At 42.4% G+C, this 19,487-nt stretch overlaps 1 protein-coding gene across 2 annotated transcripts in view; it reads left to right on the top strand.

The window, feature by feature from the left end:
• Stk39 (serine/threonine kinase 39) overlaps positions 1–19,487 on the top strand; it is a 260,451-nt gene that overhangs the window by 206,341 nt on the left and 34,623 nt on the right. For both annotated transcript variants that reach the window (XM_021192061.2, XM_029536818.1), the window contains exon 16: positions 709–777. In XM_021192061.2, coding sequence (XP_021047720.1) covers positions 709–777 — 69 coding nt within the window. The remainder of the gene's footprint in view (positions 1–708; positions 778–19,487) is intronic.

Genomic DNA, 19,487 nt, shown 5'->3' with positions numbered 1-19,487 from the left:
ATGCTTATTCATAACCTCTCAATTAAGTAATCTTGGCTGTATTCACTCACTCACTTGCTACAAACCTGCTCAGTCCCATCTTTATGAGATTGCCAACTCCTGTCACTTACCATTGAGAAACTACATTAATTTACCCAGCTACACTTTCTAAGAGAATGAATCTGTTGCTATCAAATGATCAATGTTGTGTTAAAGGAGTTTCTTAATAGCACACATTTAAATAGTTCATCTTAATAGTCCAGCAAGCCCATGGGCTGTTTGTACCAAGAATAAGGTTGTGTCAGATCCTACACATTCAACCTTCGCTATAAATTCTTAACTCCACAGCCATGAGTGATTGAAAGGGATTGATGGCAGCTGGAATTAACCTTGGCAAGAGAGGAAAGCAATGTCAGGATGAACACTTAGGTCTTCCAGCATGTACTAGAGGATTAATTCAGATGGTGGCCAGAGAGGAAGTCTTTTGGTTCACCAAAATGAAATATTTCTGCAGTAACATCTGTTAAATAAAAAACAAAATACAAATTACTTGTGGGAAAATATACCTCATGGTGTTTCTGATTTTTTTTTCCCTAATAGGATCTGAATAGATGGATTAAAGTCATGTGGGTGATTTTAGTAAATGAAATATATGTTTTTTTGTATTGGGCTGGGCTGTTGATTTTTATGTTCTGGTTTCTAATACATATTCATCTCACATTTGGACAGATACAGCAGATGGTGTGTCTCAGGAGCTCTTCTCTGCTGGCTTGGTTGACGGTCATGATGTAGTTATAGGTAAATTGATTTTTAGTATGCAGTATCATTTTGTTGATATATCAAATGGAAATGTGTTTAGAAGCAAAATCTTTCATTAAGGAATAATTCATTCTGAAATGTAAAAGAGAATCTTCGTAAATTCTTATGTTTATGTGAAATTGCATTAAGAATCATATTTAATTTTCTTCAGAGGTGTATTCTATGTATTTCCCTCCCCTTTATGTAAACATGATTTATCCTATGAGCTATTGTAAGTATCACAGAGAACAAATCATATTGTAGGTCTGCATTTAGGTTGGAGTGGGCTTTAAAGAACATTCAATCCAATTCATTTGTTGTACAGGTAAGGAAACAGATTCTTAGTAAAGTTTTGTGCACACCCATGCAATGGGGTTTGCAATCCCTTTACCTTGAAACCCTGGGTCTTTCTACCATTCATCTTTTTATTTTATTTTATTTTTTTCTGAATAAAAAAAAATACACCTGCATGTAGTTAGGGAAGCTCATGTGAGCCACACATGCTGATAGAGCAAGCAGTCGCAAGCAGTTCTGTCGAGGGCTGGGAGGTAAGAAATCTCTTAGCATCATTTGAGAAAGCCTGGTGTGGTCGCCTCTGCTCACTCAACAGCTCCATGCTCCCTTGGAAACAGTGGGTCTATGAGGCTTTTACAATGTGGACTGTCCCTGTGTATTTCTAATAATGACTGAGTGATGAGGTTATTTAATATGTGAATGATCAAACACTGAATTAATTGTACTAACATTAATAAAAATGTATTGAGGTATTCTTGAAAAATAATTCTTCAAAATATTCTTCAAAAGCAGTAATGATTGAAGTTTTGTGTTGTTTGCTTTGTTTGAATTGTATCCGTTTTGAGACAGGGAATCTGTCTGTGTAACCCAGGCTGTAGTGGAATTTGCCATGTAATCCAGGCTGACCTTAAATTCACAGAGATACCTCTGCCTCTGCCTCCCCAGTGCTGGGATTAAAGGTGTGTACCATTATGCCCAGTTTCCTATTCCACTTTTTAAAGAATTCAGTTATTCTAAATAAGTCTTTGCTCAATGATGGTGGAGTGTGTGACTCAGAGAATTTGAGGTAGATTAGCATATCTATCAGAATTGGCTTCTAGAAACCTGGTAATATATGTCACTGAAAGGTACATTTCTGTATTTTATTTAAATGAGGATATGTGTTATGGTGTAAATTATAATTCTGGCTAAAAACTCAGTATCACTGTCCTGTATAAACTAATGGCGTGACAAATGCAAAACAGGAAAACAAATTCTTTTGCACTAATTATAGGCAACGTGGAGACAGTTAAAGCTCTCATTCCTTTGCCAAGGAGTGAGTAGTTAAGGAGATGTGCCATGTTCTAAGTAAAATTTACATACAAAATGTACATATTTATGTATGCATGTGCTTGTATCCCCTCAGCCACCTTTATCTTTCAGACTTTCCTTTATGGTCCTGTTAGGACTTCTGGCCAGCTGAGCTCTTGCCTCTTTTCTTAAAATGCAAAGTGAAGACTCAGGAACAAAAACATCAAGCCAACTTTAGTTCCTTTTTACATCTGACTTCTCACGCTGAACCTTCCAGTTCCTTGTTTAGAAGAGAAAACAAACAAACAAAAACATATATATCTTTGTTTCTTAGTTTACCCAAAGAAAGAATGAGAATAGTTAATGTCAAAGTCAGGATGTACTGAAGTATCCATATTCCTTGAAGAGAACTGTGTTCCATGTACTAAGCTGACAGAATTAAAAATTAGTTGTTTAAGTGCAAGTGGAGTTTAAGTCTCTTTAAATACCCACTAATGCACCCCTGTAGGAATGAATAAAGAATGGAGTTGTTGCGGAAAGGGGTAGTGGAAAGGGGTAGTTCCTGTTCTTCATTTTGTTTTCACTTACTGTAGCAAGAAGTGACACATCGAAACATTGAAGCAAGAAGTAACACATTGAAACATTAGTCACTGGGCAGATGCTGTACCTCTGAGCCTCAGTACAGAGGTTAGAAGGTTACAGGCCTACACCCCACCCAGGTCGATGGTCCAATCACTTCTGTGAGGTAAAGGGGGCAGGTTGATTTAGACACTGTTGTACAGATAAACCTGAGATCAGATGATGTCCAGAGGATGTAACCTGCAGTCCTTGGTGATGGGGCTTTCTGACTCCACAGCTTATCCTTGTCCAGGCCTTTGAGAGCCTCAGAAAGTGCCATTCCTGTGGTATTGTAGGAAACAAACAAACAAACAAACAAACTTATTGTTTTCCCAAAGCAGAAGGTGTCATTTTATATTTTAGTTGTTGATTATTCAACAAATACAATATACATACCCATGTCCCTGCTAACCAGTCTTAGCGGTTCTGCTGTCTCCCTTGTCACCCTCTCTGCTCTTCACTACATATGACCCAGCAGCATCTATCTCATAGCTCTTATTTTTCACATCTTACAGAGTTTCTCTCTTGACCCTACATCTTAATAGAGCTTTTTTTCCCCAATGTCTTAGAAGAAAATTTGCTTAAAGACCCATCTCTGCCTTCTTTCCTTTGTTACTGTGGTCTCCAGCAGCAAACTCCAGCCAGGTTTTGCCCTTCCTCCTCCACTCCAGCTGTTACTGTCAAAGCCACATCTGGAGAGGACCAGCCTGACAGTGAGGTGACAGGGGAAATGCTGGGTGCAACTGGAGTGGAGTGACTGCCACCTCCCTAAGTCTGGTTCATTACCTGACTGTCGTCTTTTTATGTCCCAAGTACTGGGTGTAGAAGGCAAGGCCTTCCTCCATGACCATTGGGCTTTTAAATGAACCCTTGTTCTTCGCTCCTGGAAGTGATTTTCTTTCCGTATTTTACTGGATTCTCTTCATCTTTCTGACCTGTAGATGCTGATGTATCCAGGAAGTCTAAGAACATTCTTTCTTCTGTAATCACTTGCTCTTTTGGCATGTCACCTGGCATGGTATTAGTCACCGTCCTTCTCTAAGTTTCTGACTCAGAACCTTCTTTTGCATTGTAGACTCACAGCCAGTCCCCCTCCCCTCTCATCTTCCATTAGGAGGGCAGTCAACATCTGAAATTTAACTGTCAGTCTCCAAAATGCAGCCCTTGGTGTTTCTGTCGTCCCTGACTTACAGCCACATACTTGCCCCTTCCCCTTTAAAAAATCCTCTTTCCTCAGGAGGACACTCAATATCTGAAATTTAATTTTCAGGCTCCAAACTGCAATCTTGGTGTTTCCTCCCCACCACCCAACAGTGGTCTTTCTGTCTCAGGGTGACGTTGATCTGTCTCTGGGCGTTCATGACAACACATGACAATTATCCTTGGCTTTTCTTTCTTTCACACCCAATTTCCAAATTGAACGTGTACAGCATCTTAGAATTGCTCGTTGCCTCACTTCTCTTCTGTGTTTGTTGTTGTGACCCCCTCCCCCCAAAAAAACCCAAAACATAAAAACAGCATAATGAAGGGAGGGTTTGTTTTGGTTTGAGAAGGTCCAGTCCATCCTGACATGGAAGGCATGACAGTGTTCGTGGCATGCTGGTGCATGTGGCTGAGAACAGGACGCAGAGTTCTCAGCCCTAGGTCAGTGGTAGCCCTCAAGTTCCATCCTACGGATGTTATCCAAAAGGCCATGCAACCTCCTCCAACAGCTGCAGATGGGGTATTTAAGTACGTGAGCCTGGAGAGGATCATTTCACGTTCAATCTGTAACACCCTCTCATCCCCCAGCCCAGTTATCACCCCCATGTCTTTACTGGGATCTCGGATTCTGACTTTGCTCCCCCCACCCCTCCTCTTCCCTGCCCCCCCCCCCAGTCAGCTAGAGATAGGTAAGTGAATTAGATCAGACATAAAGGATCACATGGCCCCAGGCATGAAAGCTGCTCACACTGCCCAGCTCAGGCGAGGAGTAAGATGCAGAGGCTCTGAGGGTTTGATTGCCTTGGATGCGATGGATACTTTGGAATTCAAAGCAGTAAAGGATATGCAATCTCGAGACTGTTCCCCAAACCACCGAGTGCTGAACTCCCAAAGGACACACTCATGAACGAGTCACATCCCAACTGAAAAGTTGACCAGATTACACTAATGCTTCAATCCGACCCTGTAGTGAGTTTCCACCCAGGGGCCAGTGGTGTGCACCCCTTCCATGTGCGTCCCAATCACTTCTCAAACCACCAGTCTTCTCTCCACCATGCCCACACCTGCCAGCTGTACCAGCCTGCTGGAACACCAACAAACTGCACTTGCCTGTCCTCCAGGGCGGCCCTTGTGAACGCGCACATAGGCTTCTTCCCTGACTCCCCTTCCCCAGCTCTGTCTTCATTGCTTCATACTTTCTACTGTGTCTGTTCATACACAGCACCTTATGCCTTTCACGTATGTTACTATTAGTAGAATTTCTTCTTGAACGTAATTCTCCCTCCCTCCCTCCCTCCCTCCTTCCCTTATCATCTTTAGATAGTTATCAGGTAACATCTCACTATGGCTGACCCCAAGCTTGTGACCCACCTGCCTCAGCCTCCCAAGTACTGGCATCACAAGAGTGCTTGACCACACCAAGGTAAACATCAGTTTCTGAGAGGCCATGGATTTTATCTGTGCTCTGGGCTGATCCATGATCGCTGCTGAAGTGTTTTGCTTCTACTAACGAATCCCCCCACAGACATGTGTCTAAAGCTCCGTTCTGGTCTCTACAGCTATCTCAGAACCTTTTCACCAGAAAAGAATCATATTGAATAGATTACAGTGGCATGTTGAGAATCTTATTTTGAAGATAGTAAAATTCAAGTAGCCTTTACAAAATGAACTAAGTTTATATGAGGGAGGCTGCACAGAAAATAAAATAGCCTTTTCATGCGCTTTTCTTCAGCTTCTGTGATATAACATAGCTAACATCTAAATAGATTTAAAAAATCTGTTTTTTCCCATCAGTGTTTCTCCTTTGAGTTGGGCAAAATGCTTACAGTAGCATGAAAGAGCTGAAAAAGGCAGTGCCCTGTGGGATGGAGCAGTGGGCACCGTGGCTTTTACTACAGCAGAGCAAACACACATTACAAAAGTCTGATTACCTAGCTGCGGGGTAATCTGCCTGGAGAGTGCAAAGCTTCACCGGGCACAGTGTGGATTGAAGGAAGGCCAGTGTACGGCCCAGAATGGATGCTTTTATGGAGAACAAGGGCAGGGCAAAATTTATGCACTGTTTGTAGGCGGAAATCATAAACCCACCTCTGTTATGCTTAAAGTTAGCACCACCTTAGGCAAGAAGCAGACAACACTCTCAGGCCTTGTGTAAATAGACATGCAGAAGACGGCACTGCCTTCTGGCTGGCTGTTGCTTAAAAAAGTAAATTCGTGAGGCAAAAAGAAAGTAGATGATGCGCATGTATAAATTTGCTTATCTTGTCTGCCTAGGTTGGCTATAAAATGTAAATAGACAAGAGTGGAGTCCTCATTCCAGTTATTTTTAAAGAAGATTGCCAAGGAAAACTGATAGGGAGAACTCAGAAAAGTCCCCTGACCTGAGGATCAGTTACCCATTGGAGAAGAAGTCCCTAGGAGGTGGCCACGCAGAACCACGTGGCCTTCTCTATATTATACAAGTAGTTCTAAATTTTGCGCTGGACTTGTGCAAGGTCTTCATCATTTTCTTTAGTGGCTTTTGGAATCTCACCAGTTGGATAAAGGAATGGGGTTTGTAGGAGAATGCGGTGCTCCTCAAAGCTGTCCATTGGCAGGCAGCCTGCGAGGCTCAGGGCCGAGGCCAAGGGCCAGATGCCCGAGCCGAGGACTGGAAGCTGGTGGGCAAAGTGTAAGCAGAGTGCCTGCTGACTGCTGTCACTAGGGTTCTCTGCCACCCTGCCTGGGCTCTCTTTAGGTGGTTTTGAAAGCAGATGTTAGAAAGTCTATTTCTAAAAAGGGAGCCATATTTCTGCATTACTTTATGCAATTTTACTCTGATACATTTTGAGCCAGGATGTTATCACTACAATGAAGCTTATTTTAATAATGTTTTATGGTTATTTAATACTTAATAATAATAAACAGATATGGCCTATTTGAATGAATATATATATATATATATATATATATATATATATATATATATCATTGTAAGTTGGCTCAGGACTTTGAGAGATATTGTTCATTATTTTCTGAAATAATCCTTCTCTGCAGGACTCCATGTAAAATCAGCTTCCTTTGTAAGAGTCTGCAGAAATGTCTGCTCCCCCACCAGCCCTTCACATCCATACGCCAGAAGACAAACCAACCTTGTGTAGTGCCTTGGAGCTTGGGGTTTCATCACTTTGTGACATGCGCCTCTGGTGCTGGGACCTGTCTTCTCAGCTAAGATGGGCTCTCTCATCCTTACCACTCAATATGGTGGATAAAGAAATACTCATTATCCCATTTCACAGATTTACCCCTGGGGCAGCACATGAATGGATGATTTAGGGCAGTGACAGCATCGCTGCCCCTTTAAAATGAAATCGTGATCAACAGAGGTTTTGTTTGCATTTGTTTGCCTTTCTGTCTTCCCCCTCTCCCCCCCTCGTTCTTATCACATGACTTTTAGGAAGGAAATAGTCTTTTCCACTAGGATGTTCTTGACTTTGGATGTTTTGAGGAGTCCAGACAGTGAGATTCCTGTACCATGATCTCATCTTACACTTCTTGCAGGTTTGTACTTCCAGGCTCCAACCTCAAGCCCCAGCAGCAGAAGTGCTGGGCAGAGAGGCAGTGAGCTAGCACTGTTCATAAGCACCCCAGGGCCGTAGTATTCCCACGGGGCCTCCTTTACTTTTTGTTTGTAGTACCCTAAAGAGGTCCTTCCTCCTCAGTCTCTGTGTCTTCACAATGTTGTTCTTCTACTTCGCTTTTCTGATTTGCTTGATTATCTTATCTGCTTGGAAGTTGGTATAATTTTTACTCTAATGAATAGTTACATTTTTACAAAATTAAAACTAACCTTGTTGGGAATGGAGAGATGTCACAGTAGTTGGGATCGTTTTGTTTGTTTTTCTAGAGGGTCTCTGAGTCAATTCCCAGCTTTCACATGGCGGCTGGCAACCGCCTGTAACTCCTGTTTCAGGAAATCAACACCCTCTTCTGACTTCCTGGACCACCAAGCATGTACATGTAAAAGAGACATACATGCAAGCCAAACACATACATTTATTTTACCTTAGAAAATACGAATATCACCACTCATGCCATAGTAGACCCTGCGTGGAGTTTCACCTTTTGTTTTTCTAGGTAATAGTAAAGCATTTTTAGGCTCCAGAGTATGCAAAGAACAGAACCTTGGATCCCTTGGGAACATGTGGTGAGAGTTCACAGCTGTTCTCCATCTCCGTTTAGCGTTGCGAAGGTCTGTTCTGGGTGATCAGAAGAATTGAACAGCATTGGAATTTCATGGCAAAGACTGTAGAAAGACTGAGATTCTCTTACATTCAGTTCAGTGACATTTCCATGGTGTCTATCGATATTGAAATTGAATGAAGAAATGTTTTCCTTAACAAAATAGTCTGTATTGCACCATCATGCTGTTTTTAAACAAATAATGGTAGGGTTTTTTTTTTGTTTTGTTTTGTTTTGTTTTGTTTTTAGAAAAGAAGGTATCTTCTTACATACCCTCTGGGTTTAGGCAGCTTTGGAGACCGTTTGAGTAATATCAATAAATGTAGTTGAATGGCTCTTGATCAAAAGTTATATGTTGGGGAGGGGGTGGCTGGAGAGATGGCTCTTCAGCTAAGAGAGCTGATTGTTCTTCCAAAGGGCTTGGGGTCAATTCATGGTGAGCACCAGGATAGAGGCTCACAACTCCAGTTCCAGGGAGTCCGAGGCTCTCTTCTGGGATCGGGCATAGACCTACACAGGGCAAAACACCTGTACTCACATTTCTAAAACTAAAATTAAAATTAAAAAACAAAACTAAACGAGTAACAAACCCTCTGTGTAGGATTGAATATTCCAGGGAATCGGGCGATGCCATGCTGACAACTTTCCTTAGGTCTTTTTTTTTTTTTTTTTTTTTTTTTTTTTTTTTAATAAGCCAGTAGTAAACACTGAACAGTTAAATATGTCAGGGTTTTGATTCTTATCTAAGAGCTGCTGCCAGTTCTCTGTAACTCAGGGCTCTGGCTGTCTGAATACCCCTTTTGCTCATTAAATGTAAGAGTCCTAGCACGGGGAGGAGCTCTATGCTGCCTCCATCCTCACTGCACAGACACACATACAAAAGCAATTTTTCCAAGAGGATTGCCTCTGGATAGGGGGTTGCTGACCCGTCCTCCTGATAGATGGGCATCGTGTGGCTCAACACGACCTTTCCAAATGTGCACACGTGCTATTCCTAGGAAGTTCTCCTGTAAAATGACATGTTGTCGCCCCAAAGATATTGTTTCTATATTACAAGATTATGAATCAGAACGGCAGTAAACTTCACTGTGAACTCTGTTTACCAGTTAGTGTCACCTCCTTTTATGTTCTGGGGAGATGGGTACTGTCTGTAGAAAACCCCTGGTAAAGATCGATTGCAGCCAAGCTTTATCACGTAAGTGAAGTAAGAGCTTGCCAGTGGATTAGTCTGAGTCCCCAGAGTCCTGATCTTTTCGGATACTTTAAACTGTCCTGTTTTAATCAAAAAGTTAATCTACCTTTTCATTCTAAAGTCAGGTGTGTGTGAAGATTTTGCTCAGTCTATCCAGACTTTCTGGCTGATGGTTAAGCCCTATATAGTCAGCCTTTTCTTATGACAGGGACATCTTTCTGATAGAACTAATTAAAGTAGATTTATTTGGCTAAGGAAGTTAAGTTTAGTCCTTGTGGTAATATACCGTTTAACATTACAAGGTGTGTCAGACTTAAATGAGTCACGTTGAATTGTTCCCTTAGTAGACAAAATCCACCCTTCGTGTTCAACAATGTGTGGGTGCACATGCTTATGTGTGTGTGTGTGTGTGTGTGTGTGTGTGTGTGTGTATCTGTTTCACCAATCTTCTGGGCTTACATATAACTATTCTAATAATAATACAGGATTCTAGATATAAACATGATCTGTTGTACTTATTAATAGTCTGACAGGTCTCTCTCTCTCTCACCAACAAATGAAATTTCACTGCTGTTTTTTAAGCCTGTCACTGTATCTTATGCAAGATAAATAAATTCTTATGCAACAGGAAATAAAGCTATTGCTTAGCAAATCAAAATGCAATTAAGAAAATAAGTCTATACTTTGGGGCTCAGTATTAGTTAATAGCACTGTGTTGGAGTCATAGCCAATTATATTTAACTTTTATCTTGCATCCTGAATTCTATTACCACTTTTGGACAAAGACCTTCTTGAAGACTCTAGGAAAACCTAGCTCTTACTCTTCTGCCACACAGGCTTAGGATCCAAGAAACCGTGTATAAGAATGCTGTTGCCCCTGAATTCATTCTAAGACATTTAAGAGACACTTTTCCTGGTCACCTTCCACCAGATTGACCATGCCCTTTTCATTAGACCTATGCTCGTCCCGTTATAAAAGTCAGCATTGACACACATTGTTGAGTAGCACTGGCTGTTATTTGGTAACCTATGGCATCCACCTCTCAGGGCTGGTCTTCCTGTAGGATCCTGTGCTCGGTGAGCTACAGGAGTATTCAATGGGAAACCGTAGCTCAGAAAGCATCCCAAGATACAGTGCTGCAGATTCCTGGGCCTGGCTGTGCATCTGTCTGCCCAGAGCTCACTGGGCCTGGCTGTGCACCCGTCTGCCCAGAGCTCACTGCAGCCAGCAATGAAGGAGCTGTCTATTCATTTGACTTGGAAAACATTTTTTTCTACTTAATTTCTTAACAGTAAAATGCCTTCAACCGTTAGAGAGTTTATTTAGCCGTGAGATACACATTACTGAAAATGAGGCTATCTTATACAAAGCATTTTTTTTTTCAGTAATAGACTCCTTGGAGGGCTAATTTATAACCAGCTCTTGAGACTTCTTACCATCTTGTATTTGTTGGCCAAGGCTCTAGAAAGCAGTATATCCGTGGCTTAATTCTTGCTTGGTCTTCCTTTGCTGTGGGGGGCTGTTGCTTCTTTATATATCTTTCTCACAGCTTTTGTTTTGTTTTGTTTTGTTTTGTTTTGTTTTGTAGGGCTTTTGTTTGTTTCTTCCTTTCCTTCCTTCCTTCCTTCCTTCCTTCCTTCCTTCCTTCCTCCCTCCCTCCCTCCCTCCCTCCCTCCCTCCCCCCTTTCTTTTCTGTCTTTTTGTCAGTGGTCCCACGTCATAAGATAATAGCTACATAAAATGATACACCACTTGTAGAAATAAAGAATGCCGCCTAGAAGACATAGTTGTGATGCCACTGCTTTTAAGACGTATACAAATGTAATAGATTATGCTGGCTAAAGGGCTAAGCCCCTGGCATAGCAGGATTACAGGGATTGTCAAGACTTCTTTGAAAAAGAAAATTAAAAGTTGTGTTTAGTGTTTGATAAATATATATTACATATATATTATGGGTATGATAAGTTAATTTAGATTTCTTCCAGAATATATTTTTTATGTCAAAAAAACCTACACTTAATATAATTCCAAACAGTGGCTTTATATTACATTAGCAATGACAGCTTAGTTTTATAGACATAATCTGAAATAACAATGCAGTTCAAATATCTTCAGATTGAATAGTTAGCCACTATAAAACGACTGGATTCTACTGGGAATTCCTGCCTCAGGCTTTCTTAGATTGTCTATGCAATTCTAGTTAGCATGTGGTGGTCTCACTGTCTCCCTTTCAGCTCCCAAAAGATGGATCAGCAATGTCACCAAGTAGCCTGTGGATGTCAGTGCCCACATCAGGTGTGCTGCCTCCGGAAGCCCTCTCGGCACTGCCGTTACTAGTTGTATATCCTGTTATCTAGAGCCTGAAGCTGGTGTAGCTTTTCAGTGAATAAAGCATTTCACTCGCTCTTGCCTGGTACATCTGGTACACAAAGCAGCCAGAGTCACTTCCCTCGTGAAGCCCTCAGTCTAACACGAGAGCAGGCATCCAGTAAGCCAGTACACGTTTTACCTCAGAGACTGCCAACCGCAAGAGGTGCCATTATGAAGGAAACACTGAGTTATTAAAACTGTTTTAGACATGGGCCATACTTAGTGTAAGGAACAAGGAAGTTCTTCCTGAAAGAGATGAGTGCTTGAGTCTGTCTGTGAGGAGCATATGTGCCAAAAAAAAAAAAAAAAAGGACTCAGAATACACAATCAGAATGACCTGATCTTATAAGCAGAGTGAGCAGGGCCAGATCACCAGGGACCTTATAGAGAGCCAGCAGTCGTAATGACTTGCAACTGAACCCAGTTGCTCGACTTTGAGACTTTGTATAAAACAGAAACTCTGTGCATTTCTTGTTCTTCTCCTACAAAGAAAGGCAAATTAATAGTTTCCTTTAGACTCATGTCATTATGCAGAACACCCCAGCATACAATTTAAGCTGGATCCTTTTTATTGCATAAATAAATGCAAATGTTTATTCCACGAACTTTGTTTTTCTTGACTAGCATTTTTGGTTTTTGTTTGTTTGTTTGTTTGTTTTACAATTCTATACTTGTATATAGTGAGTTCCGCTTACTCCCACCCCACCCTCCTATCTCCTCCTCTCAGTCCCCACAGGTTCTTTTTCCGTGTTCATGTCTTTCTGTTTTGTTATAACTCACTGATTTTCAACTAAACCAACTAAACGACCTTGAGTTTGGAACTAGCAGATGGAACCCGGTGGCTTCACCGTTGGTAGACAACTGATGACAACACCTGTCTCGCCCATTCTCCATCAGTAGCTAGTTGTTCGGCATGGATGGCAGGGTCCCGTGAACCCCTCCTCCAGTGCATGACTGGGCGTTGGCAGGGCCACTCTGGCCCAGGGCCAGCGCAGGCAGTTGCACCTGTGACATTGTGCTTGCAGTGTCCTCCAGGTCGCTTTGTGTAGCCCTTCTTTCCACCTTCCACGTCTTGCATGATGTTTTCTGACATACATGGTGTGAGAGTCAGATTTCCTGTTTAGGGCTGAACCCCCTCCCATCCCCCCATCCCAATACTGTTCCCAGAATCCTGAGCAGTCCAGACTCTCTGACTGTACTCCCTTCACTGGGCAGAGGGGCTTCTCTGATTAAGGACAAGAGTACCCTTTGTCTGTGGCTTTAAACAGGAGGGGGAGGGGGAGGGGAGGGGAAGAGAGAATATGAATCCCCATCGGATTTAAGACCTTCCCAGCCATGGGATTTTTGACTTGGCTTCACAGTACCAGACATAAATTCCCTCCTGTGCCTCAGGCCTCAGATTTAACCAGAGAGCAGTTTGCTATTCTGAAACCTTCTTACCTGGCAAGTTGTCATTTGTAGTAAATAGGGTTCACTGTAGTAAGACTGTTGTTATACCTCCTCCCTCCACCCCCCCCATGCACACGATACACCCAAGGCAGCCTTGCACAGCACGTTCAAGCACTGTGAAAACTGCCAGTATAGAGAAAACTTGCCTTTCAGTTCCAACTTGATTCGTCTATATTTTGCAACCTAGGTGTGTGGTGTTTTCAGTAGCATCTTATGTACTTCATATGGGTAACCAAGAGGAATGGCATGAGCCTGCATTATGTGGGGGACATTTGGAGGTTTTTCTTACCAACAGCTAATAAAGATGTGTCTAGAACCAGTAATATCTATACAGGCAGAACATCTCTATCATAACGTATTTTTTAAACTTATGTCTTTAATGAACTCAACAAGTAGTAGGTTTCTTTGTGGGGTTTTCCCCACACAGTCTTTGGAGTAACACTCCCTCTTGCTTCCATCAGCCCTCACTCCCTTCCTGCTTAAACCTCTTTCCAGTGATTCCCTTCTCCACCTTCATGCCATCTATGATCTGCTGTCTCCCATCTCTTTATACACATTTAGTACCTGACCCCTGCCCCCAACCAAGGCTGAGGCAAGTCAGAACCACAGAGGGGCAGGAATACAGTCCTTGACGACTGGAGAAACAAGAGCTAAAATGTTTGAATAGTCTAGATTCTCTTGTATTTGAAAGGCTTTGAAAACTCACTGGTAATTTAATGTTTGGGGACCCAGAAGAACTTCAGATAAGCCATTCGGGAATTCTCTATCCAGTTATTTGATTAAAAGTAAATTAGAATATTGACAAAAGAGAACACACAGGCATTAATTGCAGATATTTTTCTTTACATTAATTCATGACCAAAGGACCTTCATGTATATTCCCAAAGAGAATACCGTATATTTGCATTTCTTATTGTCACATAAATTACAGTGTGGGCTGAGGCAGCACCGTGCGTGCAGTAGGACTATTATCTCCGTCATAGAAAACAGAATGTGGGAAATATTCATGTTTGTCGAGTTGAAGTAAGCCTGCCATTTCAAGTCCATTAATTGCAGTAGAATGGAGCGAATTTTCGGGGACTAACACTATAATTACGGAGATGAAAGTGAGTATTCAAAGGATTGCACGTTCAGAATACAGGCTCAGTAAACTAAGCTTGTGTTTTGCGCCCCTTTGTCCTAGCAGACTGGAAGCAGGGGTGGGGGTGGGGGGGCTTGGGCCAAGTTTGCTTGCAATTTCTGGATTGTTTATGAGTTGGTAAAGGTGTCCGGGCTCACTAGTCATTCCTTGGTCTCTGTCTTCCCTTTAACCAGCTTTAGTCTCTCCATAGTGCTTTCAAAGGAAAAGGCTCTGAATGCTTGTGAGCCTTCGAGATAAGCAGTGCATTCAGGAACAGCCACACGGACTGTGGTCTCCATACCTGCCATTGTTAACTCCCGGACTCCAGGTCGGTTCTGGTGAAGTCTATAACCACCTCATTGGTTATTCATAGAACCTGTTGCTGTCAGAGTCTCAAGTAGCTGCATGGCCTTCCATGTGCTGTGCTGTCTAAGGAGCCACTACTCCAAGCTCTTAGGCCCGAGGTATTTCAGACTTAAGGATCGTTTTTCAAACGTTTCAATATTTGCCTGTGTATAACGACATCTTGTAGATGAAGCCCAAATCTGATCTTAAGATCATTTATGTTTCATAGTCACTTTACAGACATAGCCTGAAGGCAGCTTCATACAATGTTTCCATCGTCACGTGCCTGAAACAGATCTTCAAGTTTCAGTGTGGTATTTCCAGCTTGCAGCATCCTTCCTGTCAGTGCTGGAAAGGGGTTTGAATTTGGAGCAGTTCTGACTTCGGGTTTTCAGATTAGGAATGCTCAACATGGGAGCTTTTTGTGGCTAGCTTTACAATAGCGCCATCTTGATTTAGACTTTTGGCGACTACTGAAAAGACCTTGTCGCTCAGTGAAGGAGCACAGCCTTGGGGATGAGGCAGGTCCCATGACCCTGTCCCTCAGCACCTGCAAGTCCGGAGCTTCATTCAGCAATCAGGTCTTCATTGTACTCAGACCCCGGGGTTCCATGGACTGCTGAGCTACAGAAATAGTCCCACCTCTCAGGTTGAGGCAAGTGACATTTTGTCTTTTATGTTTTAGGGCTAGTTCATCTGCTTCTTACACAATTGTTGGAGAATCTAAAGCAGAATGGTGGGTTTTGCAACTACAATAGGCAGAGTCTGAGCTAACCATAGACCAGCTAATCACAGTGAGCATCATGTATTTATCTGTTTTCTTGGTGCTAGAGGGAGTCCCTTTCTCTGCTCCCACTCAGGCTGGAAGGTGGTGTAGAAATAAGAAGACAGTATGCTAAGGAGGTGTGGGCAGCCAGGTAGCTTGGTCTAAGCTTCCATCAGTGTGGGTGACTGCATGATACCTCCTCTTCAACTTTTCTGATTTCATCCTTGTGCACTTGGATGCTGCCTATGAGGTCCACCCCTGCACACTGCTGCAAACTCCAGAGGAGAGGAGAACCATGCTAATTCTGTCCTTGGGCTCACACTCTGAGTCCCAGGCCAATCGATGAGTTATAGTTCTTTTGCCAAGACCTTTTTTCTTTCCTGGGAGTTCGTGATGAGTGTTTCCAACAGTTTATGGGGACTCCATAGCTAAAGTGTTTTTTTTTTTTTTTTTTCAAGGAATTGCTCTTAGAAGCTCCCAAATGCCTATCTCTTAAGGTCGCTGGTCTGTGTTGGCCTAGCATCCATTGCTGAACAAACCCTGTACTAGTGCAGGGTTGACATTCCCGTGACCCCTTTGTGGGGCATCAGTTGTATTCACTGCAGGCCTTGAAATCTTCTCTCTAAATAGTCTTAGCTCTTCTAAAATGTCTTCCATAAAACACTCATTCTAGGTGTAGATGATTCTTCAGAGAATTTATTAGATCACTTTTAGGTTATGCCACAGTGGCGACACATAGCTTTCCGGGATGCTATTGAGACACATTATTTGCAACCCATTTTCAAAAGCGAAGAATATTAAAGAGGAGGAAAAACCAGCATGCGCCTTGCGCGAGGACTTGTATTTCATAGGTGAGTGTCTCACACTTGACAGGAGAGCAACATCTAGTTTGTTTATGTATTTTCCTTTGGATTCTGCATGCTATGTGTTCTTATTTTTAATCAACAAGCCCTGTATTATGGTAGGTGCACAGTTGGCGCTTCATTTCTGATTGTGTTGTTTTGTTCCGTTCTCTTAAACTCCATTTGGTATGCAGGAATTCATCCTTAATTATATATTATAGGCTTTCCCTTGACTTGAAACCATGACTCCTTTTGTTTGAATATGTTAAAAAAAAATCCCAGACTGCAAAAAAAAAAGGTGATTTTTTTCCCCCAAAATTACTACAGCCCACATTTTCCATCTCAAGTCTTAATTTAATCACAGTTCTCACGGAAATGAACCTAGGCAGTCTTAATTGAGTGCCTCTGTGCCTGTGGAATACTTTTCCTCTGTTGGCATACCAAAATTGAAATTCATGGAGCTTGGAGTTTTTACCGCAAAGATTCTGAGCCACCGCTTAGCTTAGTTGATAACCCACCCGCATCCTTTTTTTTTCTCTATGCTTTGATTCCAGGGAGAGTCGCTCTCTAAGCTTTTGTCATCGTGCAGAGGTTTCACTCTTAGAGCCCAGGGCTCCTGTCTCTCCTACACACGGACTTTGCTTGGCCTGGACAAATAAGACTTTTGGAATTGATTGCCAGCATTTGAAAACTAGGACAGATAGTCAATGGAAGAACACAGCCTTGGCCGGCCTCAGAAAACCGAGGAGATCCAAATGCAATCAGGCAAACCTTCTGCCTCTCCTCACCCATGTGCAGTGCTCCTTCTGGACCCCCAGAGACAACTCTGCAGTCTTGTAGAGCGCATTCGTGCTAACTGGTGCTGTCCTGGTCTCTTTCGGCACACAAAGCATGCCATTCACACAGGGTTAGGATATATTTAGAGCAAGAGCCAAGTGTGGCTGTGTGGATGATGAGGCTCCAGTGTGAGTGCTGCTCAAGAGCTTGATGACGATCTCTCTTCATGGGAGAAACTCAGTGGGAGTTTCCAGCATTCCCAGACCACAGCTGGGTTAGAACAATAACGGCACGGGCCTCGTGGCCCAACTTTGGAAACCAGTGTATAGCAGACTGTTGGAATATGGAGTTCTAAGCTGTGAAGCTGTTCCCCTAAGGAGAAGGAAGGAGATCTGTGTCTCATGAGGATTGTTTCAGAGTATCCATCCTGAGGGCCTCCCCTTCTCACAGATCCTTGGCGAATCTTTAATCTGAACAGTGTGTTCACTATGGTACTGGTAGGGTTCCCATCCTAAAATACAAAATGCTGTATTCATCTACTCACCGAAGCCACATATCTTCTTACTGAATCGGCAGCGACATGCCATGCCGCTGTAGCTTGTGGATGGTTATGGCATCACCATAATATCCTTTATTGCTCTTGGTGCTTCTTATGTGACCAAACTCCAGGACCTCTTCCACTCCCATTAGATAGTCACTTTATAACTTTACCTTCCCGTTTCTGCTCAGGTGGACCATCATTAACCCAGGTCAGCATCCACCCTGTAAACCCCCATCCGGACTTTTGAGTGATGGCCCGGGCTGAAATACCCCCGTGTTAGTAACAGTACAGGCAGACATAGCCATTATACTAATGATCTCTCGGGGGTCTTTTGTTTGTTTGTTTTTCTAGGATAACTTAAATGTCTGTCAAGATAACTTCCATCTCTAGGGAAGTGTATATGGTGGAATACTTGTATTTTTTTTCAGTAATAGCTTACTTGGCCATTATGCTATTGACATAATCAAAATGGTTGTGTGGTTTAGCAAACTTTAAAGGTTTTTAAAGTCTGCCAGACATGTCTGCACACAAACATTAGTTACTCTGAACACCTATGTAATCTCCAGTGATCTTACTCGCAAGCCCATGCAAGACCTTACCATGGAACCCCATTACCACCCAGATTTCTCATGTGCCGTCGCCATTTTGGACCCCAGTTGAACACTGTAGCTTAGTTAGAGTGTTTCTTATAGAAAACATCACTTCTATGTCTTTGTTGCGAGGGAGAGGTCACATGAGTGAACTAAGTTTCCATGTGCAAAGGGGGTTTTGCTTGCCTTGTTGTCTGTTTCCTAGGACACTAGAATAATAAAATATTTATTCAATAAATATTTGGTAGCTGAATGAATGAATTACTAACTTGACTCCAACACACAATTGTGCATATTATAAAGATATACTGGGCCATTTTTTGCTATTGGATTTTGTAGGTCTTAATCAAATTGCTGGCATTTACTAGCAGCAAACGTTGGGGTTCACATCTGAACTGTTGAGATTTATAGACTAAGCAGGGTAGGCACTCAGAGTTTCTCCCTTCCAGAATTATTTCTCAGAAGCCAGAAGTTAGATGTGCAATCGTTTTTTACTGCATTAGCCAGGCAAGAATGAATTCATCATTTTTATCTCACCATTTCTCATTAAAAGACTAATGCCAATATCTCCCACAGAACAGAGCCAACTTTCAGCTGGTGTTAAAGTAAGAACTTAGGTGTACATTTGAACAGCACATGGAGGACCTATGGCAGATTAACTCCTTGGTAATGGAAAATATATACGTTTGAGTGACCTCCAGCCAGCCGGAAATAAATCCTATGCATAATCTTGCCAGCCTGTCAGTTGACCATGAACAGGGCCCTCGTTTGTCTTAGGTCTGCCTGCAGAGCAGGTGCCCGGCCGTGGCAGTCTCCTCTGGGGAGTTGTTCTGGGAAACTGTATCTCAGATAAGCTGATGCTGAAAGTATGTCACTGTCATCCTTTGTCATTAAAGGAGTGATGCCTTACCTCAATATATGCGGTGAGGAGTTCTCCTCTGTTTAGCCTCTGATAGCTGTTTAGTTGGTCTTTGAACTTCCTTTTGATTTCTTCTTCAGCTTCTGATTCTTCATACCTTTTCAGTCAGGCCTCACGCTTTTATACGAGGCTTTCTCTGCATGTCAGTGGGAACTCTGGGTGCGCTGTCAGGAAGGCTGTAGCGTGTTCTGTGTACACCTGGCTAGGTAACCTTGATCCTGTGTTTTCCTCTCTTTAGGGCCCCGTTATATAACTGAGAATCTAATGGGTGATTGATGTGTTTTCTTTAGACTTCACATCTTCCTGCAATTAGCAAAACTCCCTGTCTATAATGTATGTGATGCAAATAACCCTTAATTGGACTGAAGTGATTATTTCATTTTTATTTTTGTAAAAAATCTCTCTCTCTCTCTCTCTCTCTCTCTCTCTCTCTCTCTCTCTCTCTCTCTCT

The sequence above is a fragment of the Mus pahari genome, chromosome 3 (genome assembly GCF_900095145.1).
Source record: "Mus pahari chromosome 3, PAHARI_EIJ_v1.1, whole genome shotgun sequence".
Classification (NCBI taxonomy): Eukaryota; Metazoa; Chordata; class Mammalia; order Rodentia; family Muridae; genus Mus; species Mus pahari.
Note: the sequence above shows the minus strand (reverse complement) of the source record. Positions and strands in the feature narration are given on the sequence as shown.